At 33.6% G+C, this 23182-nt stretch overlaps 1 protein-coding gene across 2 annotated transcripts; it reads left to right on the forward strand.

The window, feature by feature from the left end:
* Positions 1 to 4368: 4368 nt before the first annotated feature.
* Positions 4369 to 9586, forward strand: LOC109009584 (disease resistance protein RUN1-like). Of its 2 annotated transcripts, none has more exons than XM_018990119.2 (5): positions 4369 to 4982; positions 5875 to 6976; positions 7417 to 7692; positions 7800 to 8720; positions 8809 to 9586. In XM_018990119.2, the coding sequence occupies exons 1-5, from the start codon at positions 4498 to 4500 to the stop codon at positions 9442 to 9444; spliced, it is 3420 nt and encodes a 1139-aa protein (XP_018845664.2). In that variant the 5' UTR covers positions 4369 to 4497; the 3' UTR covers positions 9445 to 9586. The 2 variants fall into 2 exon arrangements, with proteins under 2 accessions (XP_018845664.2, XP_018845672.2); XM_018990127.2 differs by having other exon boundaries at positions 7803 to 8720.
* The last annotated feature ends 13596 nt before the right edge of the window (positions 9587 to 23182 follow it).

Raw genomic sequence — 23182 nt, forward strand, 5'->3', positions numbered from 1 at the left:
TTGTTATGATGTTGTTCAGTTATACTTTTGTCAAAGGCTTTTTATCTATATTATTATTGTAAATAAATGTTTATGAAATATCGCTATATTATTTTTTTTATTTTGTTCCACGTTCTATAATTGGTTCATATATACACACTAGTATAGATTCATTGCTTATAAGTGGGTGGATTCACCCACTTATCTCCACCACTTTTTTAGATGATTTTGATGGTCATGACAGTCAGAATAGATGACACGTAACATGATTATAAGAGAAATATGTGATAAGTGTTTGGTGGCCTAAGCAGATTAATATGAGTTAAGAGAAGTTTTACCAATGTTTATTTATTTTATTTGGAAGAATTTCTGAGATATTTAATTGTAGAAGATTTTTAAATCTAAATTTTTTATAAATTTCAAGTTAAAAGAGTTCGGCCTGAGGAAGGGGCATGATATTAAAATTTAAAGGGAAAATCTTAAAATCGAATGAGGTGAGAAATTCAGTTTTACACCCATCAATGAGAAGGAGACACGTGTGTGTTCTAATATTCCTACTTTAGATCTAAATAGAGTGGATAAAACTCATTTCTAAGAGCACTCTCATTGGAATAGCTAAATTAAAGTACATTTTTTATGAATGTAAGATGAATTTTGCTTTTAACTATTCCATTTATATAAGTCTCCACATTGGAATAGCCATTTTTTCATTATATGATAATAAAATAATATCAGATGAATTTAACTTTGACTATTCACATCAAATCTCCACATTGAATTATCCATTTATTCATGAGTAATTAATAATTTCAAAAATATTTTAATTATTTTAATTATGAAAATATTTTATTTTATCATATTTTACTATTCATAATATTATATATTAATCATATTCTAATTAAATTTAAATTTTAAAAAAATTATATTTTTTCAATTGTCATTTAATGCTATAACCACAAATGTCTAATTAAACTTATCTAAAATTCTATATAAATGTCTTAATTTACAAACCAATCCAATATTTCCCATCTAACTATATTCTTTTTTTTTACCAAATTTTCTTCCACCATATAGTTTTTTTACCAATTTTTCTTCTATCTAATAATCATGTGTACTAAATTTTTCATCCAACCATCTTCTTTTACCAAACTTTCTTCTATCAAACAACCATATCTACTCTATTTTCCATTCAACAATATTTTTTTGCCAAACTTTCTTCTATTCAACAACTATATGTACTTTATTTGAAATCCAACTATCTTCCCTCGCCAAACAAGCAAGTTTACCAATTAAACAATCTGAAGAACCAAACAAGCAACTAAATTTCTTTGGTGTGCTGTTTCTTAAGAGAAGGTTTCATGTCGTCCAGTTGGTTTGGTATCCCGTTGTTTCTGTCAAATTCAATTTATTATATGAACCAACGATATGTCCCTGTTTCAGCAGTCATCATCTCTATTAATGACTCTTCTCTAGCTAAACCAAAATCTGCAAGTTTAACTGTTTTATGGTCGGCAGTCAACATCAAGTTTTCTATGAAAGGGAAAGGAAATGAAGTCATCAGAATTTTGCTTAATCCTAGATTCATCAGGGCTTTGCTGCCTATTTCTATGAATAAAATTTCTTGATTACCTATATATATATATAAAAAAAAAAAAGATTCATCAGGAAGCAGATACACTTGAGGTGTTTTAAATTACTAATGATTCACCTTACGATTTGGTTACAGCTTTACAGCACAGTCACGCTAAGGCACGGAGATAAGAAGCATTACAATCGCAAGGTGGATGTACACAGAGATGTAATCGTGCTGTGGGAGCTCATAAACAGAGATGTAATCCTCAACCCGTAAATTTACATGCAACCCGTAAATTTACACAAACAGATTTGTAATCCTCAAGATACACAAACAGATAAATCCATCCACAGTCAAAGATTAGGGTTTCGAGAGGAGGAATGCGAGGGACGGCAAGGTGCGGAATAAAGTTAGGGATCATCTTCATTATCGAATTTTATACATGAAAAGAGATTATCTTACCTTCGGAGAAGCAGATCGGCGAGAGAAATTTGGGGTTTTTAGTCGTTTCCGTCGAGAGCAGGAGTGCGGTGGCGCGGTGGTGCTGTGCCGTTGTTGCCGACGAGACGTGGGGTGGTGGTGCAGTTGTGGTGCGGTGGTGGGTCTCTATGGTCGACTCGGGGTCTTGGTGCGAGAAGCTTCTGGATTTTGCGAGCGAAAGGAGAAAGCCATGGGTTTTGCGAGGGAAAGGAGAAAACTCGGGAAGAGACCGTAGATGCAGACGTCTGGAGAGAGAAATAAATAATATAAAAGTGATTTGATGAATGAATAGTGTGTTCCAAATTTAGAAATTAATTTAGACTTTACTGTAGCTATATGGAATATAGCTAATTCAATGTGAGGGATTTTATCATCTATTAGCTAAATTCTCATTGGATTTAGCTTTTAGCTAATCCAATGAGAATGCTCTAACTCGTTACTTTCCCACCGGCCACTCACAAAAGCTCTCTCCCCTTCTCTCTCTCTCTCTCTCTCTCCCTCTCTCTCTCTCTCTCTCTCGAGCCTCAAGACCCCGACGGTCTCTCAAGCCGATTGCAAGATTTAAGAAACTACTGGGAAAGTTCGACACATACAAATTCAATTATGACTTTGAGTGGATAATTGCATCTTCAATAACAAAGATGAGGATCCCATTAGGTGAAACATCTTCAAAACCACCAACTACATGCACCTGCATAATGTAATCATACATGGTTTTCAATCCTAATAGGCGAAACACTGAAAGAATCATTTAGAAATAAAATTTTAAGGAAATAGAGAATAATACATCCAAATTCAGCACCCAAATTATGATCAACAACATGCAATAACATCTGGCAAAGGCTCATATCTACAATATCCGGAGAATCCATATGAGCAATTGAAGTAGCTTCTGCATACAAGAAAAAAAAAAAAAAAAAAAAAAAGAAAGAAAGACAGCATACCAAACTTATTAATAATATTAAAAAATAATATTATATTTAATTATATTTAATTTTTAACTTTCATCTCGTCTCAACTCATTATTCAAACTTAATCTAAGTGAGTTTAATCGACTGTATATAAGTCTACCGTAAGTATATTAGAGTGTTGATGTGTCACCCTCTCATTAAAGGGTGTAAAACTCAATGCATCCAGCTCTTAGCGTCTCCAAAATTTAAAATTCCTACTATTCTGTCTAAGTTTCCACAAATTAAATACCTAACTTAGCGTGCAAAATCTCTTTTTGGTAATCTTTGAGGTCTTGTTTAGTTACACAAATTATCTTATTTTATTTTATTATTATAAATTTTTATATAAAATATAATAAATAATTTAATTTTTTTAAAATTTAAAATAAAAAATAATATTTTATTTATTTTATTTAACCAAACGAGAGACGTAAGTCTGTGACATCCGAAAATATTGTGGATCCTCCAACGTGTCTAATGACTAATGTACACCAAATAAATCATATACAAGCGTTTGCCGTTGAGCTCAATTTCTTTTTCTTTTTCTTTTAAAAAAACTTATTTTTGAACAAAAAAGGATCGAATGGAGACAAAAACAAAAAGGAAGTTTGACATTCCGGTTCTTTATTTCAAAAAGACGGACCAAGTTGTTCACGTACGTGTTGAAGTTAATTAGATGATTCAATTTAAAACAAATTTTAGATATAATTACTGATTTGAAAAATCGATATTACACCGCTTATACTTTTAAATTGTACTTTTAATTTTATCGATTTCATTTTAATTTTTCTAATATATTATATATAATATATATATTATAATCTATAATAATATAGTGATAATATATATTATAATTGTATTATAGATTATAATAATATATTGTATTAGTATAAATATTAATACTATAGACTATAGTGATAATATATAGTTATTTAAATAAAATTTTAAATTCTAATATTATTTTAATTAATAATTTAACATATAATACAATATTATTTTATATATAATTATATATATTAGATATAAAAATTCATATAAAAAATATTTTATATAATATAAAATATTTAAAATATATATTTATATGAACCATCCTGTCCGATTAAGTCCGATATTGAAAAAACAAAAATCAAAATTGAACCGATTTCGATCATTTAAAAAAAAAAATTGGTACGGATCGAAACAATTTAAAACCGGATCAATCTCACCGGTTCGGTTCGATCTTATTTACAGGTTACTCCGGTTTTTGTTTTTTCACTACAAATCGGCTTTCGATGTTTGACTTCCACAATGTAAAATCCATTTTCAATGTTCCATTGATCTTTTCCACTACCAGAGAATCAAGGACCAAGTTGACAACTTCTTCACGCGTTGAACAGCGATGAAATTTATATATTTTAATGCTTTTATGATCGGCACAATCCATGTGTTTGGAAGTAGACCCTAGCTGCATTGTGAACTCCTACTTCTCCTTCGCCATTTCCAACTTCACACCGACTCTCGATCTCTGCTTAGGCCATGGCCTCCTCTTCCTCTCGTCACAATTGGAACTTCGACGTCTTCTTGAGTTTCAGAGGCGCCGACACGCGCAAGAACTTCACCGACCACCTGTACTTCGCTTTACGAGATGCCGGAATCAATACCTTCAAAGACGACAACGAGCTCCGACGAGGTGAAGATCTAACGTCCGAATTGTTGCAGGCAATCCAAGGGTCCAGAATCTCTGTCGTTGTCTTCTCTAGGACCTATGCTGCATCCCGGTGGTGTCTGGAGGAACTCGTGAAGATCATGGAATGCCGAAGAACGGTGAGGCAGCTGGTTCTTCCAATATTCTACGATGTCGATGCGTCGGATGTACGCCACCAGACGGGAAGTTTTGCAGAAGCATTTGCGAAACATGAAAAGCGTTACCTGTCGGACATAGACAAGGTGCTCAAGTGGAGAAAAGCTCTGATTGAAGCTGCCAATTTGTCCGGATGGGATCTAAGAAACACTGCAGACGGGTAACCTTACCTATGCGCAATCAATATTTCACATCTTCAAAATTTTATTCTCATTCTGTTCCTTTTTTTTTGTCTGCTGTTGACTTTAAAATTGATGAACAATAAGAGAAAAGATAGTTATGGGATTTATAATTTACTCTTTTAAAAGAAAGGGAATTGTTGGTACAAATTGGATTATTATCTTTCAATAATAATAACTAATCCTTAGACAACTTAGAAAAGAGAGAATTGGAAAATATACTGATAAGAGGGAAGGGTAAACAGAGGAAGTAAAAGCTTAATTACAATGTCTTTGAACTTTGAAGAAGGAAGAGATGTGAGAGAGGTTAACAAAATTTATACAGGAAAAAAACATGAATGGAGGGAGAAATCGAACAGATTATTAGCATTGGTTTAGTGGTTATTAATTAAACGCAAGAGTGAAAGATTGCTTTAAAATTCCATGCTTCAGGTTAGATGATCTATTTTACTGTAAAAAGAGTTTGTACAGAAACTAGTCAAATCACTTTGTAAATTTTACTTTTACGGGATCTATTTGTGACCGAAATATTTCTCATGTAGATTTCCATTACATTCTTATTATGTTTGTCATTCTTAATATGTTTTTCGAAGTTTAATACATTAATATGATATGATTCAATGTCATATATGTAGATCCATGTATTTGGTATTTTTTAAAAAATAAAAAAAGATGATATTTTGAAATGCATTTAGATTTGTGTTGTCTTTATTCTTCTTAATATTTGACGAGCATGGTGGATTTATGAATCTATATGATTCAAAGGATATTTTAAACAATATTATGCTCCCATTATATGTGTCATCCTCAAACATTTGTTGAAATGCTTACTTGTATAACGCTAATTCAACTAACTTCTCAAAATTATTCCAGGCATGAAGCCAAGTTTATTAGGAAAATTGTTGCTGAAATTTCAAGGGAACTGAACAGCACATACTTATTTGTAGCACTCTACCCAGTTGGACTTGATTCTCGTGTGCAAGACGTAACTTCCTTGTTATGTGTTGGAGGTGATGATGTTCGCATGGTAGGAATTTGGGGAATGAGCGGAATGGGGAAAACAACCATTGCTAAAGCCATTTACAACAAATTTTATCATAGTTTTGAAGGCAAAAGTTTTCTTGCAAATGTTGGGGTAACTTCCGAGCAACCTGATGGTTTGGTTCGTGTACAAAATCAACTTCTTTCTGATATCTTGAAGGCAAGCAAGGTAAGGGTATGCAATGGTGATGAAGGAATCACTGTTATACAAGAAAGACTTTGTGGTAGAAGGGTACTTGTCATAATTGATGGTGTGGATCAGTTGGAGCAACTGAATGCCCTAGCTAGAAGTCGCAATTGGTTTGGTTCTGGAAGTAGAATTATTATAACAACTAGAGATGAACATTTACTAAAGGGGATTGGAGTGGATGGTGTATATACAGCTAAAGAAATGAATGTCAGTGAATCTCTTGAGCTTTTCAGCTGGCATGCCTTTAGGAATAGTTATCCCACTGAAAATTTTATGGGCCTCTCAAGAAGTGTAGTTGCTTACTCTGGAGGATTGCCAATAGCTCTTGAGGTTTTGGGTTCTTTCCTATTCTCCAGGAGCATGCTTGAATGGGAAAGCGCATTGGAGAAACTGAAAAGGATCCCTCATGATCAAATTCAAAAGAAGCTTAGAATAAGCTTTGATGCGCTGGGCGATAATACTGTGAAGGATATATTCCTTGATATATCTTGTTTTTTTATTGGAATGGACAAAGAAAATGTTGTACAAATATTGGATGGATGTGGATTGTTTGCAAAGATTGGAATTAGTGTCCTCATTCAACGGTGTCTTCTTACAGTTGGTCAGAGAAACAAACTTTCGATGCATGATTTACTTCGAGACATGGGAAGAGAAATTGTTCGTGAAAAATGCCCCAACGAACCTGGGAGATGGAGTAGATTATGGCTGCATGAGGAGGCATCTAATATATTGAGAAAGCATGAGGTAAGAACCCTCTCAATGTAAAAGAAATACAAATCATTCTATTTTACTATGTGTCAGGGGAGCAGATTCTTGAACGCTAATATCAAGCGCATATGCCTTCGAGTGCAATCCCCATGGATTCTTGTACCAAAATGGGAGATTTTTTTCTAACTTCATCTATTGTTTTCTGCTTGGTTGCATGGCTACATTATGTTGAGCAAGGCCCAGGTAAATAAATAATATACAAAGAGTGCATTGCTAAGCTCAAATGTCAGTGAGGGATTAGAAAAGGGGACATTTTCCTTGCTTTAGTGGATTGTTGCAAACCCTAGGTCACTTTACCTCCTTTGTGGCACACATTGCAAGCATGTTTATTCTCAAGTTTATGTTTTGTTTTCCATGCCTCAATATATAACATCTCACCCACAAGATAACCACTTATGTGGTTTTATTTTTAACAGGGAACAGAAGCGGTCGAAGGTCTCACTTTAAAATCTCCAAGATTAAGCAGGGTAAATTTCAGTACAAAAGCATTTGTAATGATGCAGAGGTTGAGATTACTCCAACTTGATCATGCACAACTCACCGGAGACTATGAATATCTATCCAAAGAGTTAAGGTGGCTTAGCTGGCATGGACTCCCTCTTAAGTTTATGCCAAAAACTTTTTATCTAGGACACCTTGTTGCAATGGACTTGCGATACAGCAGTCTCAGACAAGTTTGGAAAGATCCCAAGGTATAATGTAATCTCAAGCATTAAGCAATAAGTTTCAATGTTCTATCTGCTAATACTATGCTTTCTTTTCGTTCTTTTTTCTTCTCTTTTTTTGTTAATTTTTTTAGCAGGTGTTGGAGAAGTTGAAAATCCTAAATCTCGGTCATTCCCATTATCTGACCAAGACCCCTGAATTTTCAAGCCTGCCCAATCTTGAGAAATTAATACTCAAAGATTGTACAAGTTTGTATGAGGTTCACCAATCTATTGGAGATCTCAATAATCTTGTTTTGGCAAATTTGAAAGATTGCAAAAGCCTAAGAAGTCTGCCAAGGAGTTTCTATAAGTTGAAGTATCTACAAACTCTCATCCTTTCTGGTTGTTCCAGATTTGATGCTTTGGCTGATGACTTGGGGAGTATGGAGTCCTTGACTACTTTTCTTGCAGATAACACTGCTATAAGACAAGTACCAGTTAGTATAGTGCATCTGAGGAATCTTAAACACTTATCTCTATGTGGGTGTAAAGTATCAACCTCCAAGTCATTGCCTTCACTCTTTTGGTCTTGGATATCACCAGGGAGAAGTCCCAAGTCAGTTAATCTATTGCCTGCTTCACTACAAGGCTTGAACTCACTAAAAACTTTATCTCTCCGCTATTGCAACTTGTCAGATGATGCAATTCCTAAAGATCTTGGGAGTTTATCTTCTCTACAAACTTTAGAGCTCGATGGCAATAGTTTCAGTAACCTACCATCAACCCTTGGTGGTCTTTTGAAGCTTCAAAGCCTCAGTTTGAATTATTGCACAAACCTTCAATCACTTCCAAATTTACCAACAAGTTTAAAACAAATTTATGCAATGAACTGCACAGCCATGGAAAGCATGCCAAACCTATCAAAGATCTCAAATATGGAAGCTTTGCATCTTACTAATTGCCACAAATTAGTCGAGATTCCTGGTTTAGATAAGCTGTTGAAGTCCTTTCGAGTCATTCACTTGGAAGGGTGCAACAATGTAACAAGTACTTTTAAGGAAAGCCTCCTACAGGTTCTCTCTCTCTCTCTCTCTCCCAAAATGCGTTTTTTTGTTTTTGTTTGAAGTATTGTTGATATGCATCATGCTCTTGATGGTATAGGAATGGGCTATGAGTGGATTTGGTGGCATTTTTGGCATGTTTCTCCCAGGCAATGATATTCCTGATTGGTTCACGTTTAAAGATGAGGGGTCCTCGATATGTTTTGAAGTGCCTTCTATTACTGACAAGAATTTGGAAGGATTGGCTATATGCGTCGTTTATTCATCATGTATTGACCAGATAGTATCTCAAGAACTCACAAGCATTACAGTTATCAATTACACCAAGAATATAATTCAGACCAGTAGGCCGGCGACGATTGATGTAGTAATCTCCGATGAAGATCACCTATGGCAGGGCAATGTTTCTAAACGTAAGTTCAATTTGGAGGAGGGAGACCAAGTAGAACTTATTGCTGATTTCGGGTCTGGAATCGATGTTAAGAAGATAGGTGTTAGCCCACTGTATGATGGAAAAATAATTCACTTTGACTCTACACCAAACGAGGAGGATTCCATTGTTGCTGATGATGATCATCATGAAAATGCATTCTATGATCATGTTGGGATCAAGCCTAAAAGAGGGTTTCAAGATGATACTGCAGAATCAAGCCAAGGTGGTTGGTTTGACGAGGATCGACAACCTAAACGATTGAAGTGTGAACACGATGCTGAAATGAGAACAGATGATGAATAAAGAAACAAATAAAAACCCACAAAACATCCGAAGCTTATTGTAATGAGAAATGATATTTGTAGTTAGAACGTGCAAGCGTCATGCAGGCCGGCTCAATGGTAAGGCAATTTAGGCCGTTGCGTCAGGCCCCATCTTATATAAGGCCCCCATAAATAAAAATGTGATTTTTTTTGAAAAATTTTTTTGAAAAAAAATCAAAACTATTTCATTAAATAAAATTTTAAATTATTTTTATAGTTTTCAATATGTGCAAGACCCTATAATACTAAATTTAATATTTAGTACAATGATTTTTTTAATAAGTAATACAATAAGTTATTTATATTTTAAATAATTTTTTTAAGATCTTGCTAAATTGAGGCACAAAATTTTTATTGAAGCCACATTTTAAGTTGTTATAAATATAAATTCACAAAAACTGTATTTAAAGATTTTAAATAAAATCTCATTTTATTGAAAATTTTGAAAATATTTCATATAATAATTTATATTTTATTGTATTATAATTACGAATGACACGCTTAAATTTCGCCTTAGGCCTCAACTTGTATCGAGCTGCCCCTGACGTTATGTAATCTTTTTTAAATAGTAAGTAAATATAAAATTTATATGAAACAAATTAATTTTTTAATAATAAATCTTATTTTTTTAAAAATAAATTATACAATATTACACACTTGTTATATATAACATTATTCTAATTGGTAACGACTAATTTATTTTATGATTTTTTTTTATGCTATCAAAGTCATTATACAAGCCCATATCCTCAAGGGTTCAAAAAACGATGAGTTTACATATGCTTACCGAGTAATTATTAAGTAAGATCGTTAAAGAAAAATTTTATTTACAGTTATTTTTCTTATTTCTTACGCATTATATTAATATAATTGATTATATTATTTTTTTAATATAAAATAATTATTTTAATCAATCACATCAATAAAATACATAAAAATAATTATATATAACATAACTCCTTCACAAATATGAGTACTTCCAAATCTACTATTAATGCAAGAAAGGCTTGTGTGCTGTATTTCTATCCCCAATTTGACCTCACATTTGTATTAAAATTATTGGGCCAGCCACTACTATTAACCACACATTTTAGCATGCTTAAAATCAATGGTTCATAATTGTTCGACTTTTTGAACAGTTCAATTTGAACAGTTCAATCGCGTCAGACAAGGTTTTTGATACTTTGGAGCTTGTGTTTTGAGTTTCTATTCTCATCGTAAGAAATAATATTTATAATCGTAAATATATAAATATTATATAATTATTTTAAAAAAAATAAATAAATATAAGATGTATATAAAAAGAAATTAATTTTTTAAATATGAATCTCAGTCTTTTTCAAAATGACTGCATGGTATTTTTACATTTTACTACTATATATAGTATTACTTTTTTTATCTTGAAAATCAACTGTGTTCTACTTTTTGAACAAGGGTGGCTCTACTGCCACCATTGGGGCTCTAGTGTATTTTAATTTTTTTTTTTTTTACTTTTTATTCACATATATTTTTTTTACTTTTTTAAATATTTTTTAAAAAAATAAAAAATTTAAAACATTATTAAAAAAAACTTCTTTAATCATTAAGTAACAAAAAAAATTAAAATTAAAAATCCTAGTGGGGAAAGAGCAGCATTTTCCTTTGAATAGTTCAATCACATCAGACTGGCAATTTTTTGGTACTTTTTTAACAATCTAATCTGCATCAAACAAGTAGCTTTTTGAATTGTCTAGTTCAGCTAGCAAATCTGATGTTGTATCTTCTCGTCATCCCGATATCAGATTTTTCAACTTCTCCAACCACTTCTAAACTCCTGCTCTCTACCTTGTGACCATCGTCCACCATGAACCAATCGATTTCAAGTAAGCCTCTCTCTCTCTCTCTCTCTCACAATCAAAATCTGCTACCCTTGTTTACAAAGCTACCGCAACCACCATCACTAATCCACCGTGCGAAGCCACCTCCCATGGGACTAGCAACCTTAAGGACCCTATGCAAAAGATCTCTCTATGGAGCTCACCTAGAGGCGAGAACTTTCCCTATATTCAATGCTTGCCTGAAGGTGAGCATATTGCTTTCCATGATGAGCGTAGTGGGAGTAAAATTGCGAAACATTCTTGCTCCCGCGGTTCTTGCTTGGTGGCGAGCACTTTGGACCTCAAGATGCTCACCTAGTTTCGAGCAATTTTTCTCTTTCCAAATGCTTGCTTGTGTGGGGAGCAATATTGATCTTCTTGGTGCTCGCCTCGTCGCACCCTTGGAGGGTGAACACTTTTCTCTCCTTGGTGCTCGCTCGAGGACGAGCACATTGCCTCTGGTACTAATATGTTGGCTTTCCACAATGGTCTCCTAGGGGTGAGAACTTTTTCTTTTTAGTGCTCACCTATGGGCAAGCACTTTAGCTCTCCCGATTCTCGCCTGATGGGTGAGTACTTGGCTCTTCGCAGTGCTCACATGATGGGGGACAAGCTTGTTTACTCGCATGTGTGCTCCTTTGCCACCGGCGGTAGGGAGGGTGAGTGGAAGCGCTTGCCCCCGTAGTGAGCATCATGGAAAGGCAAAGTACTTCCCCTAGATGAGCATCGAAGAGAGTAAAAATACTCACCAAATTAGTGAGCACGATAGGAGAAAAAGTGCTCGCCAAGCAATTCCAGTCTCGCGATCTTTGCATTAGTGGTGAGCACTTTGGATCTAGCGATACTCACCTAGTTTCAAGCAATTTTGCTCTTCCAGACGCTCGCTTATTTGGGGAGCAATGTTGGTCTTCTTGGTACTCGCTTGCTTTGGGAGCAACTTTTGTCTTCCTGGTGCTCACCTCCTAGCTCCCCCAAGGGAGAAGCACTTTTCTCTCCCTGGTGCTCGCCCAATGGCTAGCACTTTGCCTCCCGTGGAGCTCGCTTCAGGTGCGAACATTTTGACTCTTCTCAGTGCTCTCCTAGCTCTCACTTGATGGGCGAGAAGTTGGCTCTCATTAGTGCTCACGTGATGGGCAAGCACTTTGGATCTCAAGATGCTTACCAAGTTTCAAGTAATTTTGCTCTTCCAAGTGCTCGCCTGCATGGGGAGCAATTTTCCTCTTCCCTGCCTAGTGCTCACCTCATGACTCCCATGTGTGGCTAGCACTTTTCTCAGTTTGGTGAGAGCACTTTAACTCTCCTTGGTGCTTCCTCCAAGCAATAAGCACTTAGATGAACAATGTTGATTGCCCCTTAGAAAGCGTTTCCACACGAGTAATCGTGCTAGCCACTTGGCACGGGTGATCGTCACGGAGACCAAGTGTGCTTGCTGCCAATTGAGCACCCAAGTGAGCAAATGTTCTCCCCACCAGACGAGCATCGAGGCAAACAAAGATTCTCGCCCTCATGTGAGCATTGTGGAAAGCATAGTACTTACCACCTTGAACATTGGGACATCAAGGTGGTGAGTACTATGTGACATCAAAGTTACTTAAACTCATTGGTCTATTCTAACCTATATGGCCTACTAATAACAACACTCGTATACTAGCAACCTATAATCATATATATTCCTTATCCTATATGTTAGTGAATCCTTGGCAAACTTAAAATGAATTATTTCTCTTTGGAATTAAAAGCAAGTCTTTGTAGTTTACTCTTTTGTACTAATTTCATTATTCATTTTGGATTTATTGTTTTTTTATTTTTTATTTAATTTAGTAGGGTTTGCACTTTTTCAAAATCGGTACCTATTGTTCCAAAACTTAGAACTAGCACCTATGACGATGGTCAAGTTTCAAAATAATGTTGTATTTATTTGTAAATAGTGAAGTAACATTAACATTTAGTCATTAGGTCTATAATGGGATAGACAATTTTAATAGACACATATGGAGGCCCCTACTCTCACCCCACTTAAAATAGAACTAGCTCATTGAGTTCTATTGTCTTCTTGCTCTTTATCTCCTCTCTCTTAGGGTAAGAAGAAAAATCAAAGAAAATGGGTAGAAAGTAGTTCTTTCCTTAGCAAGAAATTTTTCCTCTCTTTTGCAGGAACCTTAAAGCTCCATTGAAAATCCATCACAAGCTATTGGAGGTATGAACTCTCAATTTTATTGAACACATACTTTGATTATGGGAAGAGATTATCACATCTTGTGATTCTAACAATTGGTATCAGAGCCACCTTCTTATTTTTCATGGCTGTATTCCTTTTTTTTTTTTTTTTTATTCCCTGTTGCGATTTGTGATTTGCTGTTTCGAGGAGAAATGCATCAATCTTCAATAGTCCATACTTGCCTCCGTTATCGAAAAGCTTCCGTTTTTCTATTTGGATCTTTGTCTACATTTGGGTGGAGATTTCTTCAAGGCATTTTGTAAATCACTACTTTCTATTTCACATGAGGCGATTTTTCATTGGATATTTTTTTTTAACAAACCGTTTACTTTTTTTTTTTTTGACAAATCGTTTACTATATCACCTGCATGCAGTTTCATTGCTGACAATCCAATTCTGGTCAAACTTTTGGTTTGATTCAACTTTTAACAATTTATACCCATTTAACCATTTGTTATCTGATTAGGTGATTGCTATACCCCAAAGTTTATGGTCTTGATTAATAATTAGTTGTTTTGATACAATCTTGTATTGCAAAATTTCTCATTTTATGTGTTTATGAGTTTTGTGATATTGCTCCATATTTGTTAATGGAGAAAAGAAATGAATAATCTCTTTTAAGCTAAATAGATATTTTGTTCATGTGGGTTGTGTCATTTCATTGTAATACTGATGGTTTGGAGTGGCTATGTGCCCAGCTCTCATGGGACTACTCATGATAAATCATCAGACTTGTCATATTGATCATGCTTCCGCTTAATGAAATTATACTAAGATCCATATGGATAATGAATTTGCCCCGTTAACAAATCATTATTTGGTTGGATGCTTAGGATAATAAAGATAATAGTTAAATGCTTGGCACTTGGAGGCCTAGTCCTATCCTCTCGGTAGCAGGTCATTTTAAGTCCTTGTATTTAATTATTTTACTTTGTCATGCGTAAGAGCCTTTTATATATCTTGGGCTCTAGTATAGTGCATACGAGGTTATTTTGAATAAGACTTTAGCATTGATATAAGATTGCCTAATGGAGACATTTATGGTGCATGTATCTTGTTCCACATGCATAATAAATTTTGTTATTTTCTCCTCAGCTTATGGCCATGCAACTCTGTCTCTCTCTTTGTCTACCATCAAGAGTCTATCAAGAACCAACTATGAGGATTGGTATGAGTCTCTCACTATTAATTTGGCTATCATGAATTTGGATTTGGCTTTAAGGGTCAATGTGCCTGTTGAGCCCACTAGTGAAAATTCTGCAGATGAAAAGGCTCGTTATGAGTAGTAGGTGCATTCTAATAAGACTTGTCTCATGATTATGAAATATACTATTAACAAGTCTATCAGGCAGATCATAGCTAATACAGATAGTGCTAAAGAATATCTTAACACCGTTGGGAAGAAATTTACTAAGTTTGATAAGGCAGAAAAGGGAACTCTGATGAAACTTCTTACTACCACAACCTATGATGGGGTTAGTGGTGTCTAAGAGCATATCATGAAGCTAAGGAATGAAAGTTGAGTTAGCATATAGCTTTCTTGTATGGCAAGTACTTGAATCTTTGCCACCTTAGTTTGATGCACTCAAGACCACTTATAATGCTTAGAAAGATGAATGGAGCTTGAGTGAAATGACTGCTATTGTAAATCACGAAAAGGAGATGATAAAAAGGGTCAAGTCTCATGCAGCTTTCATGGTAACTGTTGATAAAGGGAAGAATAAGAAGTTCTTCAAGGGTAATAGCAGCAACTCCCGCAAGATGATGAAATCTAGAAAGCCTCATCAACAAGCTAGTGTGAGTGTTCCAAATGGGCCTAAGAATGAATGTTTTAAGGGAAAATTTAACTTCTATCATTTGTTTGGGCACAAGAAGGTTGATTGTAGGAAATTTAAGACTTGGTTAGACAAGAAAGGTACACGTTTGCTACAAGTATGCTTTGAGTCTAATCCAGTTGATGTGTCTTCTAATACTTGGTACCTAGATATTGGTGCAGCCATTCATACTACAAATTCTTTGCAAGAATTAAGGAACTGCAGAAAACCAATTGATGCAGAGTTAGTAGTAAATATGGGTAATAGAGTGAAGGTAAAGTTGAACATATTGGTATAGTCAGACTTATTTTAGCTTCTAAGTATGTTTTGAACTTGTCTGATACTGCTTTTATACCTTCCATAAGAAGAAATCTTATCTTGGTTTCTATTTTGGACAAATGTGGATATGTTTTTCATTTTGGAAATGGAAATGCTACAATCTTTTATGACTCAGCTATGGTTAGTACTGCTACTTTATATGATGGTTTATATAAAATTGATTTACTTCCTACTTTAGATCCTACTTCTTCTAGTGTCTCTGTTGTGAATGTTGTAGTTGGTTCTAAACGTACTAGATCCAATGAAAACTCTTTCATATTATGGCACAAAAGGTTGGATCATATTTTTAGAGAAAGAATGAAGATATTGATTAAAGATGACATTCTAAATTATTTGAATTTTTTTGATTTTGAAATTTGTGTTGCTTGTATCAAATGGAAGCTTCCAACGAAGACCTAAAAGTAAAAGACTAGCATAAGTATGGATATTCTAGATTTAATCTATACTGATATTTGTAGTCTCATTTCACTTACCGCTTTGGAAAATTATAGATACTTCGTTACCTTTGTTGATAATTATTCTCGCTATGGTTATATCAAGCTCATTCGAGAAAAATCACTCATTGGAAGCTTTTAAGCCTTTCAAGACTGTTGTGGAACTCTAAAAAATAAGAAAATCAAAATGGTAAGATGAGATAGATGAGGTGAGTTTTATGGGAGATATGATGAAACTAATAGAAATCTTGGATCTTTTGCTAGATTTCTCGAGGCATGTGGTATTGATGCTTAGTACATAATACCTGAAACTCTTGCACATAATGATATTGCAGAAATAAGAAATTATACTCTTATGGATATGGTGCGGTGTATGCTTAGTTATTCCACTTTGCCTGAATTCTTGTGGGGTGAGGCTTTGAAAACTGTTGCATATATTTTGAATCAAGTACCAAGTAAGTTGGTTCCTAAAACTCCTTATGAGTTATGATCAAGTAAGAGGTCTAGTTTGCATCATTTCCGTGTTTGGGATTGTAAAGCGAAAATAAGGCCATATAATCCTCAATAGAAGAAACTTGATTCTAAGACCATTACTGGTTATTTTGTTGGCTATTGTGTGGGATCAAGATGTTTTAGATTCTATTGCCTTTCAAATGTTACTAGAGTTATTGAATCTGATCGAGCCATTTTCTTTGAGGATGTTAGTGACAGTGGGAGTTTCGCACCACGTGAAGTTGTATTTAGCGAGGAGTGTGTTGCTATACTTGTTCAGGTTACTCCTTCATCCGTGGTTGCACCACCATTGACAGAGGGAACCAATACTATTGTCCAAGACCCTGTCGTTGACACTATAGTTGATGTTGATGTGGTGAATAATGATATTGTTTTGAGGAGGTCACAGAGAATTCGTAGATCAACAATTTCAAATGATTATATTATCTATTTGCAGGAGTATGAGTTTAATATTGGTATGTTTCTTGATTCAGGCTCTTTTAAAGAAACCATTGATAGTCCTTAATCTTCATGTTGGATGGAAGCTATGCATGATGAGATGACATCGACGTGTCAAAACGGTGTATAGAACTTAGTTGAACTACCATGTGGCTATAGGCCAATTGGTTGCAAATAGATTTTTAAGACCAAATATAATTTTGAAGGTCAGGTAAAAATGTATAAGGCTAGGCTTGTTGCTAAGGGATTTAACTAAAGAGAATGCATTGATTATAAGAACACTTTCTTGCTTATTTCTACCAAGTACTCTTTTCGGATTATCATGACTTTGGTGGCTCTTTTTTTATCTCGAGCTGCATAATGGATGTCAAAACAACTTTTCCTAATAGACATCTGTTTGAGGATGTGTACATGATGCAACCAGATGATTTTCAAGTGGAAGAAAAGTAACACATGGTGTGTAAGCTTAACCAGTCCATTTATGGGCTTAAGCAGACATCGAGACAATGGTACCTAAAGTTTGATGAGATTGTTACCTCTTGTGGTTTCAAGGAGAATCTTGTTGATGAATGCATATATTTGAGGGTCAATGGGAGTAAGTATATCTTTCTTGTTCTTTATGTTGATGATATATTACTCGCCGCAAATGATATTGAGCTTTTGTTTGAGACGAAATGCATGTTGTCATCTCATTTTGATATAAAGAATCTTGGCGAAGCCTCTTATGTTTTGGGCATCCAGATTCTTCATGACAGATCTAGAGGCTTTCTTAGATTGTCTCAGAAAACCTACATTGATCGAGTTCTAAGTAGATTTAATATGCATTCTTGTTCTCATGGAAAAGCACCTATTGTAAAAGGTGATAAATTTTCTAAGTCTTAATGCCCTTAGGATGATAGTGAAAGGACTCAAATGCAAACGATTCTCTATTCATCGGTTGTGGGTAGTTTGATGAAAGCTCAAGTATGTACATGACATGATATTGCTTATGTTGTTAGTGTACTTTAAAGATACTTTAAGTGAACCTAGTTTGGCTCACTAGAAAACTGCAAAGAAAGTACTTAGGTATTTGCAAGTTACTAAAGATCTAGTGCTTACATATCGGCAATCTAACATTCTTCATGTAGTTAGATATTCTGATGCGATTTTACGGGTTATTTAGATGACAGGAGATCCATTTCTGGTTATCTTTTTATGATGGCATGAGGAGCTATTTCTTGGAAAAGTGTCAAACAGACACTTATAGCTTCCTCTACAATGAAGGCAGAGTATATAGCTTGTTATGAGGCAACATGTCAGGCTATATGGTTGCATAAATTTATCTTGGAGTTAGGTATTGTGAACATCATTTCGAGGCCGCTGAAGATATTTTGTAACAAATCTGCAGCAGTTTCTTTCTCTCAAAACACTAGGAGCTCTTCTTGCTTCAAGCATATTGATATTAAGTATTTGTTTGTTAGAGACAAAATAGTCGAGTCTTATGTTTGTGTTGAGCATATTTCCACAGAGCGTATGTTAGCTGACCTACTAACTAAAGGTTTAGCTCCAAAATTGTTTCAGGAGCATGTGACTAATTTGGGATTGTTAGAGTCTTATGTTGTATTTAGTTAATGTGAGTTATGTGATCATTGGCTGTTTGACTATATTGTTTATACTCATTCTATTTTAAATATAGCAATGTCAAAGAATGTCTGAGTCATGCGCATTTTGGACAAGGTGATTGTTTATGTAATGAGACATTATGTTTGGTCTCATGCCTAAGTCACGCGCATTCTAGACAAGGCGTACTTTATGTATTGAGACATTTCGACTAGTCTCGTGCTTGAGTCACGTGCATTAGGGACAAGGCGTATTACTTATAAAAGACAATCTGTTTTAGTTTATGCCTGAGTCAGGTGGTTGTGAGTATAAGTTTGGTGTCATATATCTTATTGGTATAGTCACTAGACTAGGTGTTGCAACTGCATTTTGGACAAGGCATGTTGCTTTAAAGATATTCAGATTTATCTCTAGGGCTTCTTATGGAAACGAGTGTTTGTCACTTTTTTGATTATTTCCATACTGCACTTGCATCTCGTCAGCCTGAGTTACGTGATTGCAATTATCGGTCATGTGTCGTATGCCATGTCGGTGTACGTTCACTAGCTTGTACATGAAGGCACATTTTGAACAAGGCTTTTGGTTTTGGAATGCTTGTTTGTGTTTATGTTGTGATTAAATGCAATGCTGTCCAAGTGGGAGATTGTTGTATTTATTTGTAAATAGTGGATTAACATTAACATTTAGTCAATTAGCCCATAATGGGATGTGCAATTTTAATAGACACATATAGTAGCCCCTACTCTCACCCCACTTGAAATAAAACTAGTCTATTGAGTTCTATTGTCTTATTGCTCTTTCTCTTCTCTCTCTTAGAGCAAGAACAAAAATCAAAGAAAATTGGTAGAAAATAGTTTTCTCCATAGCAAGAAATTTTTCCTCTCTTTTGCAGGAACCCTAAAGCTCCATGAAAAATACATCTCAAGCTATTGAATGTGTGAACTCTCAATTTTATTGAACACATGCTTTGATTATGGGAAGAGATTATCCCATCTTGTGATTCTAACAAATAATCCATATGTCAGGACTCTATTACTCCCATTTCTAAGAAAGAAAAATGATCTATCAGGACTCTAAACATCCCTTAAAACTCAATAAATTATAAAAAATAATTATGAAGGTTATTACAAAAAATATAATAAAAAAATCACTAAATAAGAGAAAAATGAATTAAGAGAAAACTAATAAAATAACAAAAGTAGAAAAAAATGATTGCCACATCAAGCAACCCAAGTGGTAGTTGCTTGAGCCTGACAGCCTCCACCAAGGGAATGACAACCCTCACAGTGCCATCAAAGCCACCCATGAGGTGGCCCAACCATCCCACACATGGGCAGCCCAATCTATGCTGCCAAACCAAGTGGCAGCATTGGCCACCCCTTGGCTTTGGTGACCCTTGGTCTCAGAGCTGGTCATTCTCTATTTTTTTAGTTTTTTTATATATGTTTTTGAATTTTATCTTAATTAATTATGAAATGATTTACTACTTTTAAAAAGTGTTTAATAATTATTTTCTAACAATTTTCATATGGTTTCTTCATTGTATGGATTTTAGAAAATTTTAGCGTTATTTTTTAAATTTTATTTTATACATTTTTTAATTATTTATTTAAATCAAATTTTCAGAATTTTTATTTGCTTTTATTTTTTACTTTATTTATTTTCTAAAATTTATTGATTTATTTTAATTGATTTATTTTATATTGTACTTTTTTTAAAAAAATATAACTTTTTATTGTTCATGACCTCAGGTTTTTTATTTCTGGACAAGTTCAGGACCTCATGTTGATGGGCATTCTGTGATTTTTTAAAGAGAAATGACTTGTACAAGCTCTAAATAGACAAATTTCATACAAACTCTTGTAAAAAAATGATCCCACATTTAAAACTATAAAAAAAAAAATATTCTTTATTAGCTAGATCTACCTTTTTACAAATAACTTATATTTCTAAAGTAACATTACTCGTTTTTAAATGCTACTCTATGTAATATGACACGCTTAAAATAAATAATTTTTCTATTATAAAATATAGGATTTTGACTATAGATTTTAGGTGTTAGAGCACTCTCAATGAATTATGTAAAATCCATCTATCTGTAAAATTTAAAGGATTTAGCTTAAAATGCACATCCAACTGATTATCTACTTCATTTCTATTTTACAATTTGGTACTGTGTTACCGCTACATATTGCATGACACTATTTATGAATGTAAACATTTTTTAATTAATTTCTTTGTCTTCTTGTACTCTTTTATCTACATCAAAGTTAATCTTATTTCACAAAAACCCCTCTGTGTGATTGGCGTCATCTTCCCTTCATTAGTTCTCATCGATTCCAGCAACCACGCATTCAGTTGCTTCAAATTTCAGTTCAAGAATCCTATCGTCCAGTTGCTCTTCCTTATCTGAGTGGGTTCTGGTATCTGGGTAATCTTTCCTCCGCATCCAAAGTTCACTTATGAGGTGCAAAATGAAGAGTTTGTGAAGTTGAGGGATTGCTGGAAATGGGTTTGCGATGAAACTGGTTTTGATGCATTTTGGAGTGTGAGATGAGGGTGGAATTTGCTTTGGCTGGAAATAGAGTAGGAGATGGTGCTTAGTGAGTTGGATTGGGTACGGATTTGAAGGTGATTTTGGTGGATTGGAGGAACGTAAAGTGGTGGGGTTGGGTTCAAATCGGAAGCTAGTTGATGTTGAGTTCCATATTTTTTTCAGCTTCTATTGAGGAGGTAGTGATTTCTGATTTTCGGAGAGATAAGTTAGGAGGAAGATAAATAAATAAGGGAAGATATTGTAAATATTAAAAAATATGAGAATATTATTGACAGTTAGAGAAAATATTAGAAATGAATAAAAATATTATAAAATATAATATTTAAATGATATAAAGAAAAAATAGATAAACTGATGTATGGTATATTATAAAAGTCAGTATGGAAAATAGAAAAAATAGATTTTGATAATATATTTTAAAAGATAAGATGAAAAAGCCATTAAGAGTGCTCTACATGCTAGGGTAATTGAAATTCCTTGGAAATAAGTAATATTTTTAAAGAAAAATCTATACTCATAACTTTCATCGTACTCTTATTACTAAGGGTGTAATCGGTCTAGTTCGATCCGGTTTTGGACAAAATCTATGACCAAACAGGTATGTACCGGTTTTGCATTTTTCAAAATCGATTACGCACCGGTTACCCTCATAAACCGGTACTTCCGGTTTTACCGGTTTCCGGTCCGGTTTTCTGATTTTTTTAAAATGTAAGTTTCACAATTTATCATTAAAAGTTTGTTTATAAAAAAAATAAAAATTGATTTAAAAGAAACTGTTTTATACTTTTATAAATATATTAGTCTATATAATAGTATTAATATTAGACTATTGGTATAGTTATAAGTTATATATTAGTATTAGTTATAAACTATATATTTAATATTAGTATTAGTTATAAACTTATAGTAAAAATTTGTAGTATTAATTATAAATATAACTATAGTCATTAGTCTATATTAGACTATTAGTATTAGTTATAAAATTTTAGTGATTTAGTATTAACATTTTATGTAATAATTTATAAATTATAATAAGAAATTATTTTATATATGAATATATATAATTATATATATTATATATAAAAATTTCACATAAAAATTATAATTATACATAATATATAAAACTTATATATATTAATATATATAATATTTTGTATAAAACTTATATATACAAGAATACAAGTATTATTATATATATATTTTTTATCAATCGGTCCGATCCGGTTCGAAAAATTCTAAAACTGGAACCGGCTTGTTTTCACATTCTAAAAACCGATCCAGTCTGGACTGACTTTCCAGTTTGAATTTACACCCCTACTTACGACATTATAATGAGGTAATATTATATATCAAATTTTAAATTTTTTCTTAAGAAAAATAAGTATGATTTAAGAATTATAAAAAATATCGCACTTTACATTAGGAGTGCTAGCCGTATGGTTGCACATTACTTAAATATGATTATTGTATTACCTTAACCTCCTATATAATGGTTGACCTAAGAGGTCAAGACAATCTATTAACTTGAATTGATATATTATATCAATATATTTATATAAATATTAAAAATTATAATTTTTTATATTAAAAGGGAGAGGGGTGCGGAGTTGGGGGGTCAACCCGGCCCCGTCGCCGCATGGGTGATGTAGGGTAGCCCGCTCGCCCATGCGGGGGCGGGGCGGGTAGGGGCAGGACCCCACTGCCCACCCTGACTTTATTTTACATAATATGATGAAACTATAATAAAAGTCTATTTGGTAATATTATTTTTTTTTTAAAGGCTCATTTGAATAATGAGATGAGATAGTTTTAGATTTGTTGAATAAAATATTATTAGAATATTATTTGTTAATATTATTATTATTATTTTGAAATTTAAAAAAGTTGAATTGTTTATATATTTTATATAAAAATTAAAAAAAATTATAATAATGATATGAGATGAAATAA

This window comes from Juglans regia, chromosome 1 (assembly GCF_001411555.2).
Source record: "Juglans regia cultivar Chandler chromosome 1, Walnut 2.0, whole genome shotgun sequence".
Classification (NCBI taxonomy): Eukaryota; Viridiplantae; Streptophyta; class Magnoliopsida; order Fagales; family Juglandaceae; genus Juglans; species Juglans regia.

Bases quoted from the DNA above. Each gene is read 5' to 3' on its own strand.
- LOC109009584 (XM_018990119.2), top strand. From the start codon at position 4,498: ATGGCCTCCTCTTCCTCTCGTCACAATTGGAACTTCGACGTCTTCTTG. The intron at 4,983-5,874 runs GTAACCTTACCT...AAATTATTCCAG, and splicing joins CTAAGAAACACTGCAGACGG to GCATGAAGCCAAGTTTATTA. The intron at 8,721-8,808 runs GTTCTCTCTCTC...TTGATGGTATAG, and splicing joins TTAAGGAAAGCCTCCTACAG to GAATGGGCTATGAGTGGATT.